Below are 20,167 nucleotides of genomic sequence, written 5' to 3'. Positions count from 1 at the left end.
TACTGCGTTTATTATAACTTTTTGGTAATAAACCGATCTGACCTATGGTGTTAGAAATTTATTTTTTCTAGTGAACAAATCAGGCCTCTAGTTATCCCTGCCTTGTCACCATAACCAACTGAGGCCTCTTGTACTGAATGTAAGCTTTCCTATGAGTCAAAGATGAGGCTTACCGACATAAAATTACATATGTGTACAACAAACAGTTGTCAAGACAATAACAAATGCCTACTAATTTAGCCTAGTAAGGGGTCCATAGTGCAAATCATCCATGGTTTGTTCAGATGGGTTACCAACACCAAAACCTTTGCCTGCTATAGTCATCTGTGAATTTCCTTAAAACATATGTTTGAGGCATATGAGCTGCAGATCACACACTGTGCATAGGTCGCCATCTGTTGGTGGGCCCGGATGATTACACTTTGTTGTTGTCGTCCTAGAAGAAGTCTTTGTAGTCACGAGATAGGTGACTCCTCCTATGGACTATAGTGCGCATGGGCATCGACTCTATCTTCATATTGTTTTTTTCCCGCCATCGGGCTCGGATGTGTTTGTCGTGCTCCCGGTCAGGTTCATTACCGATCGACCTTTCAACGCGCAATTCATAACCCTATTGTCTGTATTGTTTTCAATTGCGATCCCTCTTCGACGCGGATCGTTTAAAACCTATTTTTTGATTCTGGTTGTCCACATGGACCGTCGGGCCCACCTGCGCCATCAGGCCCCTGGCCGATGGAAAGGACACCTTTCAAGAAGTGCCCTCAGTGTGGACACAAATTCCCCCACACTGATCTGCACCAAGTCTGCAACCTCTGTTTGTCGCTACAACACGAAAGTCGACACTGCCAGGCCTGCACCTCCTTCAAGTTGAAGAAAACCCTCAAAGATTGACAGGCTCGAAGGGCCATGGCTCAAGCGTCAGCGCCTCCAGTCGACAGCATCGTCTCAGAGACTCCGGATCAACAGGAGTTAGAAGACTCCGAGAAACAGTTGGTCATCGACTCTCAAGCTGAAGACCCCGATTCCGAAGATGATCAGCAGGCCGATGACGAAGCAGACGATGACGACAGCATTCCGGCAGGTCAACGGGTCATAAGTACAGACACTGACCCCTCTCACCCCTCCATGTCGGACAAGGCTATGGTAACACCTTCACCAACGGACCTAGGTGGATGCCATTTTACCACTTCTCTCGCCCCACCTTCTGGCCCGGCAAAGAAGACAAAACTAAAGCCTTCAGGTGACTCTGGCTCAAGTCAACCTTCCCACCACTCCGACCACGTTTCGGTTCCGAAACAACTCCCACTAAAGAAAGTTTTGGAACATAGCCACCCGGAACCGAAAAAACCTTCGGAACAACCGCTACCGAAGAAACACTCTGAACCGGGAAACATTTCGGACCCGAAGCAACCGGAACTGAAGAAACATCCGGATCCTAAACAACCGGTACCGAAAAAACATCCGGAACCTAAACAACTGGTACTGAAGAAATCTTGAGAACCTAAACCTTCTGAACCCAGAAAAGATTCTGGTCCCCAACCAAAGAAAGGTTACGAACAAAAGCAAAAGGAGCTAAAAACACCTCCAAAAGCTACATCAGGCAAACGCTTGGACCCGAAATATCAGTTCCCAAGAAGGACACTGCTAATGAAGAGCTTTTTAAGCCGGACCCATTGCAAAAGACTCTTCTACAAAACCCCAAAACAGGTCAAATAATACTGTAGCCTAAGAGGAGGAAATTGGCCCCTCCAGCTCCTCAGAAGAAAAATGCTCAGACTTCTCCCATAAGGGACATCTCACCACCTCCATTGGTGCCTGACCCTGACATTTCTCCTATAAATTCCCCATTACCCCAAAACACTCCACCACCTTTAGATGACGATGACAGGGACGGAGACAATGAACCATTCGAAGACCCCAGGGACCCTAGTTCACCACCACATGACCCCTCGGAAGACTATGAAGCACCAGGTGCACCTGATGTGCCTCAGGAGGACATTTATCCCTCTAGACTATCCCCTCCAGAAGACACAATAGGATTTTCACAGCTACTACACAGGGCTGCTCAGACTCATGGGGTAGATATGCACACTGACCCCGTAGATGATGACTTGCTTATGGATACAATCACATCTCCACAAGGGTCCACAATAACACTACCAATGCTCAAGGGGGTCATCTAACATGCAGCAGCACTCACTGACGCTCATTTTAATTGCCCCAACATGGGCAAGACAGCCGTGGTACACCACCACACTACTATAACTCTCAGTGATACCACATCAAAAACTACGCCTCTCTCCACACCTCTTAACACAGAACCATGGAGAGATCATGCATCCGGACCCCATGCAGCTGAACTTAGCCATTTGGCTCCTGAGGTCCTAGAATTTGGCTACCTAAACCTCCCGCCTGATTGCATGGACGTCATCAAACAAGCTAGACGTCCCACTACTAGAGTCTGCTATGCAGCCAAATGGAAAAGATTTGTTATCTACTGCAACAATAACTATCAATCCACTAGATGTTTCCATCCAGCATATTATATGCTATTTACTACATCTTCACAGATGTCATTTAGCATATACATCCATCAGGTTACATCTAGCTGCTATAGCAGCATACCTTCAAAACAGACAACATCTGTCGCTTTTCAGAGTTCCAGCCAACAAAGCCTTCATGGAAGGCCTCAAAAGAATAATTCCTCCCAGGGTACCACCAGTGTGGAATTTAAACATTGTTCTCACTAGACTTATGGGTCCTCCGTTCGAACCCCTACACAAATGTGAGCTACAATTTCTTACATGGAAAGTCGCTTTTCTAGTGGCTATCACATCACTCAGAAGAGTAAGTGAGCTCAAGGCACTAACAATTGAAGAACCATTCTTACAAATACATCAAAATAGAGTGGTTCTAAGAACTAATCCAAAATTCCTACCAAAGGTCATTTCACCTTTCCACCTCAATCAATCTGTTGAGTTGCCAGTATTCTTCTCCCAACCTACAACAGTGGCTGAAAGAGCTCTTCATACACTAGACCTTAAAAGAGCTCTTCTTTACTATATTGATAGGACAAAGTCCTTCCGTAAAACAAAACAGCTTTTAGTGTCTTTCTCTCCACCACACAAAGGCAAGCCCATTTCAAAAACGGGTATTGCAAGGTGGATTGTAAAATGCATACAAATTTTCTACCACAAAGCAAAATGTACTTTATCCATTCCCCCTAGGACTCATTCCACCCATAAAATAGGGGCATCCATGGCATTTTTAGGAAACATTCCACTAGATGATATTTGCAAAGCAGCTACATGGTCTACACCGCACACATTCACAAAACATTGTTGTGTAGATGTGCAAGCAAAGCAACAAGCTACTGTGGGCCAGGATGTACTCAAATCACTATTTCAGACAACTGCAACAGATACTGGTGGTCGCCGCTAAGGGAGAAAACTGCTACGCAATCTATGCACAGTGTGTGATCTGCAGCTCATATGCCTCGAACGGAAAATGCTACTTACCAGTATGCATCTGTTCTTGGCATGTAGAGCTGCAGAGTCACACACGCCAACCCACCTCCCTGGCTACCTTTATCTGTTCCAGTATTATCTTACTTAGATACACCATACATGGACATCTTTTTCTGTTCACACATAACTTCATCATTTCCCTTCATGGCGAAAAACAATCTGAAGATGGAGTCGATGTCCATGCGCACTATAGTACATAGGAGGAGTCGCCTATCTCGTGACTACAAAGACTTCTTCCTGGACAACAACAAAGTGTAATCATCCGGGCCCACCACCAGATGGAGACCTATGCACAGTGTGGGACTCTGCAGCTCTACATGCCAAGAACAGATGCATACTGGTAAGTAGCATTTTCCTTCTTGCCAACAGGCTTTAACACAGGGTAAAAACAATCCATCCCAGAAAGTCTATTATCTTTAACACATACTTTTCATAATAAGTAGATCAGGCCTTCTGGGTTTGCAAAGATTCATAATAAACAGATCAAGCCTATGAAATATGGCATGATTTTCCCCAATGAACCAATACAGCGGTTACCCTTTACCACTGACTTTACACCTTACACACCACTGGCCTAATAATGGTCACATAAATGTGCAACCATCATGCATACAGATAATAAAATCACACATATGTACAAAAATGCAGCTCGCAAAACAGTATACAACCCCCTCAACAAAGTCTAGTAAGAATCATCATAGTGGAAAAACCCCTGAGTTAGTCCGAGTTGGTGGACAACACCAAAACCCTTACCTACTACAGTAATCCATTAGATTACATGTGACAAAATACCGGTTATCAGTCTGGACCATAATGTGATGCTATCCAACTGGCTTTAACAAATGCTTCTCACAATTTATAAACTAGCCCAACGACCTTTGTTATAATGTCTCATAGTAAGCCGACCTGTGGCCTCGTACGTAATGTTCCCCAGTGCACCAATCAGACCCATAGCTTGTCACCATAATCAGCTCAAGCCTCTAGTTTTGAGCAAATACTATTCCACAAGGCAGCCATTAGACAGGATGTGGGCTTTGGACTGGTTGCGTTGCAGAGTCTGCCTAGATTGTCTATACTTCTCCAGGCTGAAACAAACGTAATCCAGCTGGGTGTCTCACTGAGCATAGGGGGTCCAGCAACAACTCAGGAGACTGCAACTCAAGGTGGTGGGAGACATCTACCCTGATGACACTTGCATCAACCTGCAAGCCATTCAGGGCGGGACAGATGCATGTCACTAGGTGTATTCTTCTAACACCAACTTCACAGAAGTAGCAAAACGGTTCACAGCACTTTACCAAGGGAGCTTGCTAGCCTGCCGGGTCTAGACATTGTACTTAGTTATCCAGTATTGGGGTATCTTTCATAGATTCACATGCCTGAATCATTCCCCGTCGCCGAGGCGGGAGTCCCCGGTAAATAAAAAAGTAGTGCCAAAATGCTAGTAGTAGTAGTAGGCCCAAAGAAAAGGCCAAAAGCCTATATCTTAGCAGCCTATCTACCTCATTATGCAAAAAGAACCAAGAATTTGGTAACAACCAATCAGACACCAGCACCCTTCTAGAACCCTCTCAGCAGAGCCAGTTCTCCTCAGACTTTCACCGCACGTCGTGTGGAAGGGAGTCTCCCTTAGTGCCTCTGTTTTCTTTCAACTTGCTTCAGCATGTCAGACAAGAAGGCCTTGTTTAAGTCCTGCAGGACCTGCACCAAGAAGAGAGTCCATGTTGATGATCAACATGTGGACTGCATCTACTGCCTCTACCCTAAACATGAGGCAAAAGATTGCAAGATTTGCCGCACATTCCCTACAAAAACTCTTAGGGATAGGGAGGCGAGAGTGCTTTTGTGGCTTAAATCCTCTTCGGCTGAGGAGGATGACAGAGCCTCTACTTCTAGCAAGAGAGCTAGATCGCAGGACAGCTCTTCCAGTGAAGGGAAGAAGCGTCAGAAATCGCATCATTCTACTTCTGATGCGCACTCTCCTCAGGATTCTACAGTCAAGACTAGCGCACAAACTGTGAGTAAAAGCCTTTCAAAATCTTTGGCTTACTCTCAATCTTCAGTTTCTGTCACCTCGTCTGCTTCTTCATTGACGCAAACCTTCACGACGACGGCACTTACCTCTCCTATTATGTCTATGAGGATTACTATCCTCACAAAGAAGCCCGCCGTCGAGGTGTCGTCGACGAAGTCCTCGTCAACGAAGTCAGCAGTACCGCCGTCGACGATTCCGCCATTGAAAAGCCTGTCGACGTCGAGCTCGTCGACTAAGAGTTCGTCGACGAAGATTCCATCGTCGACGAAGATCCCGTCGACGAAGAGCTCGTCGACGTCGAGCCCGTCGACGAAGAGCTCGTCGGCGAAGATTCCATCGTCGAAGACCCCGTCGACGTCGAGCCCGTCGACGACGGCTCCGTCGACGTTGAGCCCGTCGACGACGGCTCCGTCGACGACGATGTCACTGTCTACGATCCCGTCGACGATCCCGTCTACCACAGCCCCGTCGACGACGACCTCGTCGACGATGGCCTCTACTCCAGTTTCCACCAGGACTTTTCAACTAAAGTCTTTTCAAAGGCAGGACATATCACCGCTTACTCCCTCGCATCTCCTGGAAACTTATGTGCAGTGTGACGATGATGATTATGTGGACGACGAGGACGAAGGGCCCTTTGGGATTGCTCGCCACCCTTCGGAACTGCACATCAAATGTCAGGAGGACGATGATGATGAGGAAGAAGACAATTATCAACGGCATTACTATCAGGAAGACATAGTCTTCCGCATCATAGACCCTGCTACACACAACCTCGTAGGAACGAGATGTCACATCTGCCTCCTACTTTAATACAAGACCTACAAGCCATGCTTGCAGATTATAAGCAGCGTTTTCCATCGCAGCCAAACGTTCCACAGGCTCCACAGACTGCGCCGTAGCCGGACCCATTGCCTGTGCCTGAGGATCCAGCCCCAATGCCTCAACTGCCTGATCCTCCACAGGACCCGCATCAAGATACAACCTCGGAGGAGGAATACGAAGAGGGCGAGCTGCCAGACCCAGCAGACCCTTGGGATTCATATATAATCCCTATGCCTTCGCCACCTACCCCTCTACCATCTGATTCGCCCCCAGAAGATATAGGGGGGTTCCATAACCTTATGCAGCGAGCTGCGACCAGGTTCAACTTGCCGGTCACCATTGAGCAGTCTGACTGTTTTCTGTGTGACTTTAAAGAAGAGTCAAGAAAGGTTACGAGAGCTATCCCTATCATTGACTATATTTGGAAAGAAGGGGTTAAAATCATGAAAAACCCGGCATCAGTGCCAGCGGTGCTTCCACGGATTGACAAAAAATACCGTGCTCCAGCCGACAGTCCCTCTTGTCTCATTGGCCAACCGCGTCCAGACTCGGTTATATCTCAGGCAGCCCAACAAAAGTCTAAGAATCCGGCAGCACCGGTCACTACACCACCGGATAGGGAAGGACGCCGACTGGATCTAATTGGGAAAAAAAATTCAACTATGGCAGCTGCTTCCATCAGGGCAGCCAACTCCCTAGCGATAATAGGGCGTTATGACCGCCAGATGTGGTCAGAAATGGCAAGCTTTATCGACCTCATCCCAGAGGACAACAGGCAAGATGCTCGAAAGATTTTGTTGGAGGGTGAGCGTGCAGCGTCAGAGACTATCGACTGCGCACTGGATATTGTGAATACTAACTTTCGCCAGTTGGCTGGGGCTGCGGTTCTTAGGCGCCAGGGTTGGCTGAAAGCTACCACGTTCAGACCAGAAGTCCAGACAAAAATATTGGACATGGCCTATGATGGCGAATCATTGTTTGGAAAACACATAGATGACGCACTCCAAGCAATTAAAACGGATACTGATACTGCAAGATCGTTGGGCTCCTTGCAATACAAAAGAGGTACCTCCAGAGGAGCAAGGGGCCGTGGATTTTCATCCAGAGGAAGTTATCATACCCAACAAAATAGGTACCAGCCTCAGTATCGGCAATCATATCAGTCTTCCTACAGACAGACCAATACATCTGGTTTCTCTCGTCAAGGCGGACGAAAAAGATCGCAGAATCAGGGAAGAGACACCTCACGGAAGCAATGATTTCTGCAGGGGGCCTTCCACTCCTTTTCCCCTGCCTGTGGGTGCGAAAATTTCAACTTTTGTGACCAAGTGGCAAGAAATTACGTTGGACCAGTGGGTTCTGGACCTGGTTCACAACGGTCATACCTTAGAGTTTGTCACCAAACCACCCAAGGGACCCCCTCCCCCTCGTCTTCACTTACTATTCAAAGAAGCTTTAACGATGCTCCTCAAGAACGCAATCGAGAAGGTTCCTGCGCTTCAAAAGGGGACAGGTTTCTATTCCCGCTTTTTTCTCATCAAGAAGAAATCAGGGGAGTGGCGCCCAATTTTAGACCTTCGCAATCTGAACAGATTCCTCAAGAAGCAGGGATTTCGCATGGTCACTCTGGCAGAAATTCTAGGTTGCCTCAACGAGGGAGAATTTCTAGCTTCCTTAGATATGGAAGACGCTTACTTTCACATCCCAATACATCCGAAGCATCGCAAGTATCTTCGCTTTACAGTGGCTGGCGCCTTTTACCAGTTCAAGGTGCTCCCGTTTGGGTTAAAATCTGCCCCAAGGATCTTTACGAAGTGCCTAGCTCCAGTGGCAGCAGTGTTGCGCTCCCAAGGAATCCAAGTCTTTCCGTATTTAGACGACTGGTTAATAAAGGGTCCTTCGGAAAGATCAGTCAAGACTGCCGTGACAACATCTCTTCGTCTGTTCCATTCTCTGGGGCTTACGATCAACAGGAGCAAATCTCAATTACAACCAAGGCAGATCCTTCCTTTTCTGGGCGCTCTGTTAGATACCGTCCGCTGCAAGGCATTCTTATCTCACGAACGGCAGGTTCGTCTTCAAAACTTAGCAATCCGAATTTCCAAAAGAAAGTCAGTTTCTGTCCGGATGTTCGCGTCGCTCCTAGGGATGTGCTCCTCTGCAATACCCCTCGTTCCTCTGGCGCGGCTCCACATGCGACCCTTGCAGGAGGAGTTACACCTTCAGTGGCAGCAGGTGATGGGCTCCTTCGACGACATCATCAGAGTCACTTCAGGCATGAAGAGCGCTCTACGTTGGTGGTCCCATATTCCCAACTTATCAGAAGGGCTTACTTTCATTCAGAAGATTCCAGACTTTGTCCTCACTACCGATGCTTCCATGGAAGGATGGGGAGGTCATCTCCAAGATTTACAGATACAGGGGAAGTGGTCTCCAGAGTACAAAAACAAACACATCAACAGTCTGGAATTGCGAGCAATTTTCCTGTCTCTGCAAGCTTTCCTTCCAAGGATTGCAGGTTCTTCGGTTCTGATTCGAACCGACAATACCACCAGCATGTTCTACGTGAACAAACAAGGAGGAACAAGATCAGCAACTCTGTCCACGGAAGCTCAGGAGTTGTGGGAATGGGTCACACTCCACAACATAACCCTCAGAGCAGAACATGTCAGAGGTCTCTGCAATACATTAGCGGACACGCTCAGCAGATCCCAATCAGATTGCAACGAATGGGAGCTAGAGCAGGCTCAGGTGCTCAGAATATTCAGAGCTTGGGGAACACCACCGCTGGATTTGTTCGCCACGAAGGAGAACAAGAAATGCCGCTTCTATGCCAGCAGATACCCTCAACAGGGCTCAAGGGGGAATGCCCTGTCCATGCGATGGTCAGGGATTTGTGCTTACGCTTTTCCCCCGATACCCCTGATACCGAGGGTCATACGCAAGATGAAGTTGGAGGGCTGTCGTCTCATCTTGATTGCACCCAGATGGCCACGCCAATACTGGTTTCAGGAGCTCCTATTGCTATCACAGGACCAGCCGATCCGTCTTCTCCCGACGCCCACAATGCTGTCAAGGAACAGAGGTCAGGTTCTCCACCCGGACCCTCAGTCCCTACATTTACACGCATGGCTCCTGACTTCTTAGAGTTTAAGGACCTGGATATCCCTCAAGACTGTAGGGATATATTAACTAAATCACGAGCTCAGAGCACGATAAAAACTTACCGTCTAAAATGGAAACGGTTTTGCTGCTGGTGTGAAGCAAACCAGGTGCACCCGGTGGACGATCCTGCAGAAAAGATCCTTCCTTATATTTGTTACACCTGGCAAGATCTGGACTTTCTTTCCCTTCAGTCAAGGTCCACTTAGCTGCACTTTCCAGATTCAGAAGGGGTGCTCATGGCCCTTCTCTTTGTTCATCCTCTTTAATTAAACAGTTTATGAAAGGACTATTCCGAGAGTTTCCTCCGGTCAGACTTCCGCCACCGGAATGGGAACTCAACACAGTCTTAATGCAATTAATGAAGCATCCATTCGAGCCCATCCACAAGGCTGACCTAAAATTTCTTACCTGGAAGGTTGCTTTACTTCTGGCTTTAACATCAGCTCGACGAGTGAGTGAAAGTCAGGCGTTTACTGTGAAGGAACCTTTTCTACACTTCACTCAAGACTACGTACACCTCCGAACTAATCCAACGTTTATCCCTAAGGTGCCTTCACAGTTTCATCTTAATGAACCAGTGACGTTAAAAACTTTCTTTCCTAATCCATCCACCCCAGTGGAACGAGCCTTACATTCTCTCGATATCAAGAGATGTCTTAAATTCTATCTTCTGAAAACAAAGAACCTTAGAAAGTCCGATCAATTATTTGTGGCTTATGGCCAAACTACTCTGGGAAAGGCGGTTACAAAATCCACCATTGCCAGATGGATAGCATCTACAATACTTTTCTGCCATGACAACGCTCACAGGCCTTTGTTGAGGAAACCCAAGGCCCATTCCACGAGGACAGTAGCAGCGTCTACAGCATTGTTTGCTGATGTGACTCTAGAAAATATCTGCCGTGCTGCGACATGGAAAAATGTCCACACTTTTACAAGACATTACTGCCTCCAATCTGCGCATCGTGATGATGCAGCAGTTGGGCAAGCTGTACTACGACATCTGTTTCTTTGAGATACCTTCAGGTACTCTTTTTTCATATTTTAATATGTAAGATGTTGATATCTTTAGTATAACAATGCAATGTGTTACAATAATGATTTGCTTTCATTTTTACATGCTTTTTCTCTTTATAGATTGCATGTTTCGAATTTTAAGAATTTTTCTTATACCTCTTGTTAACAAGCTGTGGATGCAATTAGGGAGTATCCGCACTAGTCTCCCGCCATCCGCAAACGACTGTTTACTTGGTATACTGCTCGCTATTCTGATTCAGGCATGTGAATCTATGAAAGATACCCCAATACTGGATAAGAAAATAAGTTACTTACCTGTAACTACAGTTATCCAGTATTGGTATCTTTCATAGATTCACATGCACCCACCCTCCTCCCCGTAGAGTCAGATCTATATAATTTGGGACGTTCACTTCCCACTTGTGCTACGAAAATCTGAGGAGAACTGGCTCTGCTGAGAGGGTTCTAGAAGGGTGCTGGTGTCTGATTGGTTGTTACCAAATTCTTGGTTCTTTTTGCATAATGAGGTAGATAGGCTGCTAAGATATAGGCTTTTGGCCTTTTCTTTGGGCCTACTACTACTACTAGCATTTTGGCACTACTTTTTTATTTACCGGGGACTCCCGCCTCGGCGACGGGGAATGATTCAGGCATGTGAATCTATGAAAGATACCAATACTGGATAACGGTAGTTACAGGTAAGTAACTTGTTTTCTTCACCAGCCCCCAAGAAATTAATTATGAGATAATACACTAATATGCGAGAAAAAGACCCTGTTGTAAAAGCTAGGCGGAGGGAGTAGTGGCAGACAGACCTGGGAGATGAACTCACTGAGGACTGCTGGCGATACTGCTGCACTCAGATCGGCATGCTGTGGCCTTACTACAGATTGCGCCACATAAAACTTACATTCTTTCACTGACTCTATCACATGTCTGTCCAGCTAGACAAGATTGGACTTACTGCTGATGCCCACTGTTTGATGTGTGGGTTGCATGATGCTGACTTTCTACATTTGCTGTGGCGATGTCCCAGAGTGAAAACCTCCAGTGCTTCAGTCTATGACCGCATAGCAGAGATGGCCAGTGACATGGTGCCGAGACCACCTCTGGTGGCTGTACTCTGGTACGTTAATGGCATTCCAGCAGACATCTGCAGACTCATTGCCATGATGCTACTATTAGCTAAGAGATGAGTAGCAGTGCTCTGGGGTTGACTGTAACGAGAGGATATGTCCCACTGGAAGTCCATGCCTGGTAGATACCACCCCAGTAATTACAAAACTGTTCACTGCTGCTGTGAGTGAGCGTGTCTAATACATATTGTCTGTAACTGGTGTCTGCCTTGAATGTTTTGTTTAATTCTGAAATGTCAATTAAAAAAAAGGATATGCATAATTACAGTTGTTTAAGCAAAGTACTATATGCTGCAAGAGAGCCTAACCTATTGCCTACAGCAGTAATCTGTGAACGTAACAAAATACCCCTCTGTAGGCTTTAATATAGAGTAATAACAATGCACCCTTAAATGCCTATTGACTTCAACATATGCTTTTCACAATGGACACTTCAGGCCTAGTGCTTTTATCCTATCATTTCACAATTAGCAGATTGAGCCTATATTTATTGTTAGCTTGCCACCATAACCAACTCGGTCATGCTGTATCGAGGAAAAGCTTGGTCACAAGCCACAATGTGCAATACAAGCAGTCTGTTTAGTGGAAGCACTCAAACACGGTCCAATCAAATACTGTACCTGAGGGAAACAACATATGGGTGTGGCCTAAGCGCCTCACTCATTAGCATTCTGAAAGCTCTTTTTTGTTGGTCACAGATGGTCAGGTGACAGTTGCACTGTCAAGCCAGACCGAAAACTCCTGGGGCATCCCATGTTGACATCAAACACAAAACTTAAGTTTAAAGTCTAAAGTAAATAATGGGAGGTGAGGGTGTTTGGACGGCACTACAATCCTCATAGCTGCACTCCTCTCATCTGCTGCTGCTGTAGAAAAACAAAAAACATAAATTAGCTAGTTATCTAAGACACTTTAGCAGTACATTGTCTTGTGTGTGCCCTTGAAAATTCAATCTCAGACAGACATACTGCTGCAGGTTCGGGCAGCAGGATCAACAAACACAAAAATCACAGCTGCATGGAAGGGATTCACCTTTTTCTGTGGAAACATGTACTCCTGGCACCGACTAGCGGGCAGAGCGTCCCTATCTGTAGAACTTCTGAAAGCTTTTTTTTAGGTTGATCACATTGTCTGGTGGCAGCTATACTGTCAAGCCTCAACAAAAAAGACAAGCCTAGGCTGGGCTTGAAGGATTGCTGCATTGTCTAGGTAAAAATAGGACTTTGTCCAACAGTTTCCTGAAAACACTCTGTCACTCATCTGTAGTTTCTATTCACTACTCCAAGCCCTGCCACCTACCTATCTGCCATTTGTCAAAGCCACCACAAGGATACCGGTCCTAGGATGCTTGTTTCCAGTCCAGGGAGGACCTGGCCTGGCAATTCGGACTGGACTGTTCCCATTGGGCGCAGGGTCAAGACTGATTTGCATATGGCTGGATCCAAACTGGAATGGCATGGTGAGCAAAACGACGATGGATTTAGGCCCAGATCTCTGTACTGGGGTGAATGTATGATCTTGTTCTGCATTCTGTCAATCAATTTTTGCATTTGTCAAAGCCATCACAGTGATTACAAGTAGTAACGGTGCACACTTTTTGAGGGAAATGGGCATGGCCACAAAAGACATAGTCCTGCATGAATGCATGCATGCTTTTACCCATAGGTTTGGAGAGGACGACGACCTACAGAGTGGAAACACTACTTTGAAGGTAACCTTATCCTTCTATCCCACAGGAGATATACTTTTTTTTCCTCAAGATCAGCTATGGTGCTGGGCCCAACTAGGTTTTCAAAAAGGATTCTGTGATGTTAGAGTTGAAACTCAATTGTAGGTCTTTTTTATTAAATGTTAAATGACCTGGGTTTCTCCCCTTGCAGTGTCCTTGGTGACCATCTTTAAACTCTAACTTGGTTCATCGGTCAATAGAGACTCAAAAAAACCTTGTGTTGCTCAATGATTGTCTTCTCTTTCAGGTGCACAGCAGATTCAAGTGGCGCAAAGTGTGAGAACGTGGGTCTCGAGCCTCATAATGGAAGTATGTATGAAATATTGTACGTCTTTACTGAATGCAGGCATTAGTAGTGTAAGAAAAATGTGCACTGAGTGTTAGCCGGGCCTAGAGGGTTGAGTGCACATTGTGAAAGATGTGCTGTGCACAGGATGCAAGCTAGGCTACTAAGTAGTGCTTTAAATGTATTAAAGGTTGGCGGCCTCTGAAAGGCGTGTGGCCAAACATGCGTAATTAGCAGTCACTAGCAAGAGGTGTAATCTGTGTTAAACATGTAACTTAATTGGCACAGCGTGTCACCTGACGAGTATTTGGGTTCCTCTAGCTTTCTTCTATTATTGGATCCAAATACATCACACAAACAATACCTACCCCTAAAACAAGTCAGGACTATGGGCTTTATCAGTGCTTGTTGGCACTCATTTTAATTCATTATCAGATAAATGGGTCACCACTCCTATTCTTCCCTTCGCATCATTTGCCACCTCAATCTGTTACTTTTCTCCATAGAACGTTCTCTTTCTCATATGCATGTCTCACTATTAATCTACTTCCTCTCCAATGCAGTCTTTTCACTCTCCCCTTGTTGCATTTCCTCCTGTTCACCATCCCCTCTCATACACACAAACGCTGCTAAGTGTTGTACATATGGTTGAAGGTGTACTACACTGCAAGGTTTCAGCTAGTGTGGGCACAGGTAGAGCACTTAGGTAGAATGACTGGGTTAGCAGTGTGATGGTGTAATGGGTAAAGAATGGTTGCTAAGATGGGAGGGGTGAACTTAAAGCACGATAGGTGTTCAGTACACAGGATGGGACCTCGAGTAAGAAGAGTGAGCTTCCAGTGTGATAGCTGTGTCATGTACAGGGTGGAAATAGGTTAAATGTGAACTCAGTTCAAAAGTTGTTCTGCACAGTATGGGTATGGGTATGGACTGAGCTGTGAGTGTGCTGTACATAGTATGAGAGGTAGGTAGGAGTTGTGCTCTATAAGTGTGAACAGTTTGCTCCTAGAATAAGATGTGAATTACATTCTAAGAGGCATACTAAAGGTACCTGTATTTACTATCCTGTAAAACCATTGCACTTGTGTTTCTGCTCTTATGACAGCTGTCTGCTGTTTTTTCCACTGTGTTTCTACTGTTAGCAGTTTGTGTTTCATCAGAGCTTGCACATACTTATGTTCTCCCTCCCCAAAGGTGCAGCTATGTCTCATAATTTCCTTTTGCCCTTAGGAACTGCCTCCATCGTGATCCCAATTCTGCTGCTCTTGCTTATAGTCCTCATTGTTGGAGCAGTGTTCTGGTATAAGCATAGGATGAGTGGGTAAGTGACTAAAGTGCAAACAAAAAGGGCCCTCTGGCTCTACAGGAACATATCATACCAAAACAAATCTGTGCTGCAAGACGGGGTCCTTTCCACAGATGGCATGAACTAAAACTTGTTAAACTCTGTCTCACACCAAGATACAAAAGAAACATTACTATTAAGTAACGTCTTCTGCAGTAAAAAACTTTTGCTAATATGCATTCTGTGCCTGCTCCTGACAGAAATATGCTATGCAAGTGGAACTATTTAAGATAAACTAGGAAATAGGATTTACAGTTCCTATTAGTTCCTAACCGAATTCCTGGAAAAAATCCATGTCTATTTCTCATGATTTTTTTTACATAAGGCCACCTGTTTTTAATAACTGGAAGGTCTTTAAATCACGGGCTTTGTCTGTATTCTACAATTAATGTGCCTTTATTTTCCCTTGGTGGCAGGGCCAAAGGTTTCCAACACCAGCGGATGACAAATGGAGCCATGAACGTTGAGATCGGAAACCCATCTTACAAAATGTATGAAGGAGATCCAGATGACGATGTTGGGGAGTTGCTAGATGCTGATTTTGCCCTAGATCCAGACAAGGTAAAAAAAATAGAATGGGGGTGTTGGACTTGTAGGTTTGGTTGCGATATACAATACTAGCCATGTAAATGTGAGTACTACCATGCATGAAACAAGAAATTTCTGATATGGGATATGGGAACCCTATAAAGCCCTACTGCAGCTTAGGGAACCCATCCATATGGTGGCAGGTTTCAAGTGCTCTAGTCCCTGCAGTGAACACCTCTAAAGTGGTATACAATAACTGCACACAGCAGCGGCAAAGGAGTTTGCAACAACATGGTCCAAGGCAAATTGCATATCATTAGACAACACCCAGTATGTCCTGACATGGGTTCTACACCATCCAAGCACCATATTTACAATACAGCATCTTGATAACCATAAGTCCAGGCTAGAGCTGTATGGTTGCTATTTATATTTCAACAAACTCTTATGGTATTTGTCTGTGAAATAACTGTGGCTAAACACTACACACTGACATGGTCCATACTCAACCCACCGGACACTATCACACATTGGCTTCACTTCACCCAACATTTTGGCATCTTTTCATCCTCTCATGGTTTACTGATGCTAGGACTGTTTAGGGAGGTACATCCTAACCACCAATGCAAGACGGGTACTAGTAGTTGTGCTTTATGCAAATGCCTGTAATATAAAATAGAGTTTAGACAAATGAAAAACATGCATTGTTCACACCAAATGTCCTGTCATGCATCAACCTATCAACCTCCCTATAGCAAACAAACAAGTCATATATATTATTTTTATCTGAAAGAGACACGTTAGTGATAGATTACTTACCTTAGAATATCCCCAGGCGTCATACTGGATCCTGAAAGTTTTCGTCAGCAGTACCCTTGCGCGTCGTTAGGTGTCGTCGTGCAGCTCCGCGTACGTCGCTGGCGTCGTAGTTGCCGAGATGACATCGTCAGAGCTACTTAGACGTGCCCACACGCGCTGACGTCAGTTCTTTCTTTTTCCACACCAGCAAGCGCAGATCCGAGAGAGAGCGGTACTCCTAGTCATATTTTAACTTTATTTCGAGAAACTTGTTTCTCTTGTTTTGTCGAGTTCTCGACTTATGGTGCAGTAGAGATGCCCGGGTTTAAGTCCTGTCGGGCCTGCCGTCGGAACATGTCGGTGGCTGACCCACATGATGTGTGTCTCTTCTGCCTGGGGCATGCCCACAACTCCGAGGCGTGCCCCGATTGTCGCGCCATGGTGCCGAAGGCTTTGCGAGAGCGTTCCCGAAAGTTGTTAGAGTCCCGGCATTCAGTTCCGCGATGCTCACGGTCCCGCGGAAGGTAAAGAGACAGGTCGCGGGCCGACACCACCGTACGTTGAAATCTGGGACAGGTAAGTCAAAGCGCCGTAAAAAAAATCGAAGAAGCGACGTCGCTCTTCGTCTACCCCTCCCCGGTTGCGGGACACAGTGGAGGGGGCGGGGGGTCACACACCCGCGGCTCCGGTGGAGCCTGCGTTATTGCCTGAGGCCTACCCGCTTTTTCTGGGGCCGTACGCGACTCCGGAGGAGATACAGGTATTCGTGTCAGCCATGGGCCGTTTATTTGCCCCATTGGGTCCCTCCGGCATGCGTTCGGGCCCTGTGGACCCGTTGGGTGGTTCTGCCCCCGTGCTGCCACCTTTGGCCTCAGTTACACCGGCAAGATACCCTGTGGCGCCGTTGGCTCCGGCCTCGGCGCGTCTTCCGGGGCAGACGCCGCCTACGGTGCGGGGCCTGGCGCCGGACACTGCGCCGTTGCCTCCAGGTCCGGACTATTTCGAGCCTGGGTTGGTTTATTACCCTCCAATCCCTATTCCAGGTGGAGAGTTTACCCCCTTTCCCCGGGCCCCTCGCCCTCACCGGCCTCTTAAACTACCAGTGGACGGGGGAGAGTACTGGGAGGGGTCTGAGTACCCTCTCACAGCCCATTGTGAAGATGAACCGGAGTGGGACGGTGAAGTCGAAGGTCCAGGCGATCTCTCTCCCTGGTACACTGTCTCCTTCCGTGGCCACGGAGGAGGTGGGAACTTTACCTGTGGTGTTGCGTAGAGTTGCTAAGGCTCTTAACCTCGAGCTCCCTTCCGTCCCTGTTAATCTCCTGACTGAGGTACTGCAGCCAGAGACCTCCTCCACAGAGCCACTGCTGCCCTTTAATGACGCGCTTACAGACATTCTGTTAAGCACCTGGACCAAGCCTAACACAGGGGTTCCTGTGTATAAGTGTGGCAAGGCGCCATCGCCCGGCCCCGGGCGATCCCAGTTTTCTCACGCAACACCCAACGCCTGAGTGTCTGGTTGTCCAGGCCTCTGCCTCTCCCAGTGCATTCCCTTCCGCACCTCCGGATAAAGAATCTAAAAAACTTGAGCAGTTTGTTGGACATGCCTTTTAATGGCACACGCCTCTTTGGTGACAAAGCGGATAGCACCTTGGAACGCTTTAAAGACCGGGCTACTTGCCACCACGCGCGCTCCCTCTGGGTCTACTTTTCGCTCCTTTCGAGGTCAGGGTCGAGGCGTCCAAACGGGTTCCTTTCAGAGCCGCCGGCGTGCGCAGCCGCAGTCTCAGCGCAGCTGGGGTCGGGGTGCCCGCCGAGGTGGCTCACGGGGCCAGTGAGCGGGTCAGTCCACCACCGCCCCTGCCGCCGCTGCCTCAAAACCTTCTTAGTCCGGTGTTTCAGGCCCACCAGACGCCAGTGTGCGTCAGGGTTCGCCATCACCTCCCCCACTGGCGCACCATCACTTCAGACAGGTCACTTCAGACCATCACTGCAGATAGTCCGACGGGGCTACTCCCTCCCCTTCGAGACTACCACTAAAGCCATGCCGCCTCAGTTCCACCGCATGTCGGGGGATCACTTGGCACTTCTCCGGCAGGAAGTTGCGGCCCTCTTTGCCAAAGGGGCCATCGAGCGCGTTCCGACGCCAGAAGTAGGTCGTGGTTGTTATTCCCACTACTTCTTGATTCCAAAGAAGGACGGGGTCTACATCCTTTCTTAGACCTCCGGAACGTCAATCGCTTCCTCCGAAAGGAGAAGTTCCAGATGCTCACGCTTGCTCAGGTCTTGTCTGCCCTAGACCCGCAAGACTGGATGGTAGTGTTGGGCTTGCAGGATGCTTATTTTCATATCCCCATCCTGCTGGCCTACCGGCGTTACCTGCGGTTCACGGTAGGCCACGAGCACTTTCAGTTCACCGTGCTCCCCTTTGGCCTTACCAGCACCCCTTGGGTGTTCACGAAAGTGATGGCGTTTTCCATCAACATGCCGAAGTCGCATCTGATTCCCTCTCAGAAGCTCCTCTTCATCGGAGCAGTTCTCGATACGGCGCAGTTTCGGGTTTATCCTCCCAAACAGCGAGTCCGGGATATACGGGTTATGATTCCGATCTTTCAGCCCTGGTCCTGGGTTTTGGTCAAGAAGACCCTGAGACTGCTGGGCCTCATGCTGATCAATCATGCCAGGTGGCGGGCTCTGCAGTGGGACCTGCAGTTCCAATGGACGCAGCATCGGGGAAACCTGTCCGACTACGTCCAGATCTCGGAGGGCACTTCACAGGACTTGCAGTGGTGGCTCACGGACCAGTGTTGGGTCAGTGGCAGATCCCTCTCCCTTCCCCAACCAGAGCACACAGTGGTGACAAATGCGTCCCTCCTGGGATGGGGCGGCCACATGGTAGAGGTGGAGATCAGAGGCCTCTGGTCTCCGGCGGAGTCCAAGCTCCATATCAACCTTTTGGAGCTCAGGGCAATCCTACTTGCACTGAAAGCAGTCCTTCACTCTGTCAAGGGGAGTGTAGTGCAAGTGTTCACAGACAACACCACCGCTATGTGGTACTGCAACAAGCAAGGTGGGGTGGGGTCGTGGACCCTATGTCAGGATACTCTGTACATGGCTGGAACGTCAAGGCATTTCCTTGGTGGTTCAACACTTGGCAGGTTCTCTGAACGCCAGGGCGGACGAACTCAGCCTCAGGTGCATGTTGGGTTACGAATAGCGTCTACACTCGGACGTGGCACCAGGTCTCTTTCAGCAGCGGGGAGAACCTTGGTTAGATCTATTTCCCACCAAAGAGAACGCGCAATGTCAGCAGTACTGCGCGTTGGAGTTTACAAGGCACTCGCTCGGAGACGCTTTTCGTCGCGAGTGGAGTTGTGGTCTGTTGTACGCCTTTCTGCCTATACCACTTGTACCTAGAGTGCTTAAGAAGATCAGGCGTGACCGGGCCCAAGTCATTCTTGTGGCACCGGACTGGGCTCGAAGGGTTTGGTATTCCGAGCTACTCAGTATGAGCATGGATCCCCCAATCCGAATGCCTCTTTGGGAGGATCTCCTGTCCCAGCACCAGGGGACGGTCCTCCACCCGAACCTGTCCAGCCTCCACCTCCTTGCGTGGAGATTGAGCGGCGACAGTTGATTCCATTTGACTTGCCTCCTGAAGTCTGTAATGTGATTCTGGCAGCCAGGCGTCCCTCCACTAAAACTTTATACGCCTGTCTGTGGTACAAGTTTGTGGCATGGTGCGCAGCGAAAGCTGTAGATCCCCTTTCTGCCCC

General features: G+C 47.6%; 1 protein-coding gene across 2 annotated transcripts in view; it reads left to right on the top strand.

Moving 5' to 3' along the window:
* The window catches only part of LRP1 (LDL receptor related protein 1), a 1,298,976-nt gene that overhangs the window by 1,253,693 nt on the left and 25,116 nt on the right, over nucleotides 1-20,167 (top strand). For both annotated transcript variants that reach the window (XM_085654639.1, XM_085654638.1), the window contains exons 86-88: nucleotides 13,682-13,743; nucleotides 14,951-15,041; nucleotides 15,482-15,626. In XM_085654639.1, coding sequence (XP_085510765.1) covers nucleotides 13,682-13,743; nucleotides 14,951-15,041; nucleotides 15,482-15,626 — 298 coding nt within the window. The remainder of the gene's footprint in view (nucleotides 1-13,681; nucleotides 13,744-14,950; nucleotides 15,042-15,481; nucleotides 15,627-20,167) is intronic.

This window comes from Triturus cristatus, chromosome 4_1 (assembly GCF_964204655.1).
Source record: "Triturus cristatus chromosome 4_1, aTriCri1.1, whole genome shotgun sequence".
Taxonomy (NCBI): Eukaryota; Metazoa; Chordata; class Amphibia; order Caudata; family Salamandridae; genus Triturus; species Triturus cristatus.
Note: the sequence above shows the minus strand (reverse complement) of the source record. Positions and strands in the feature narration are given on the sequence as shown.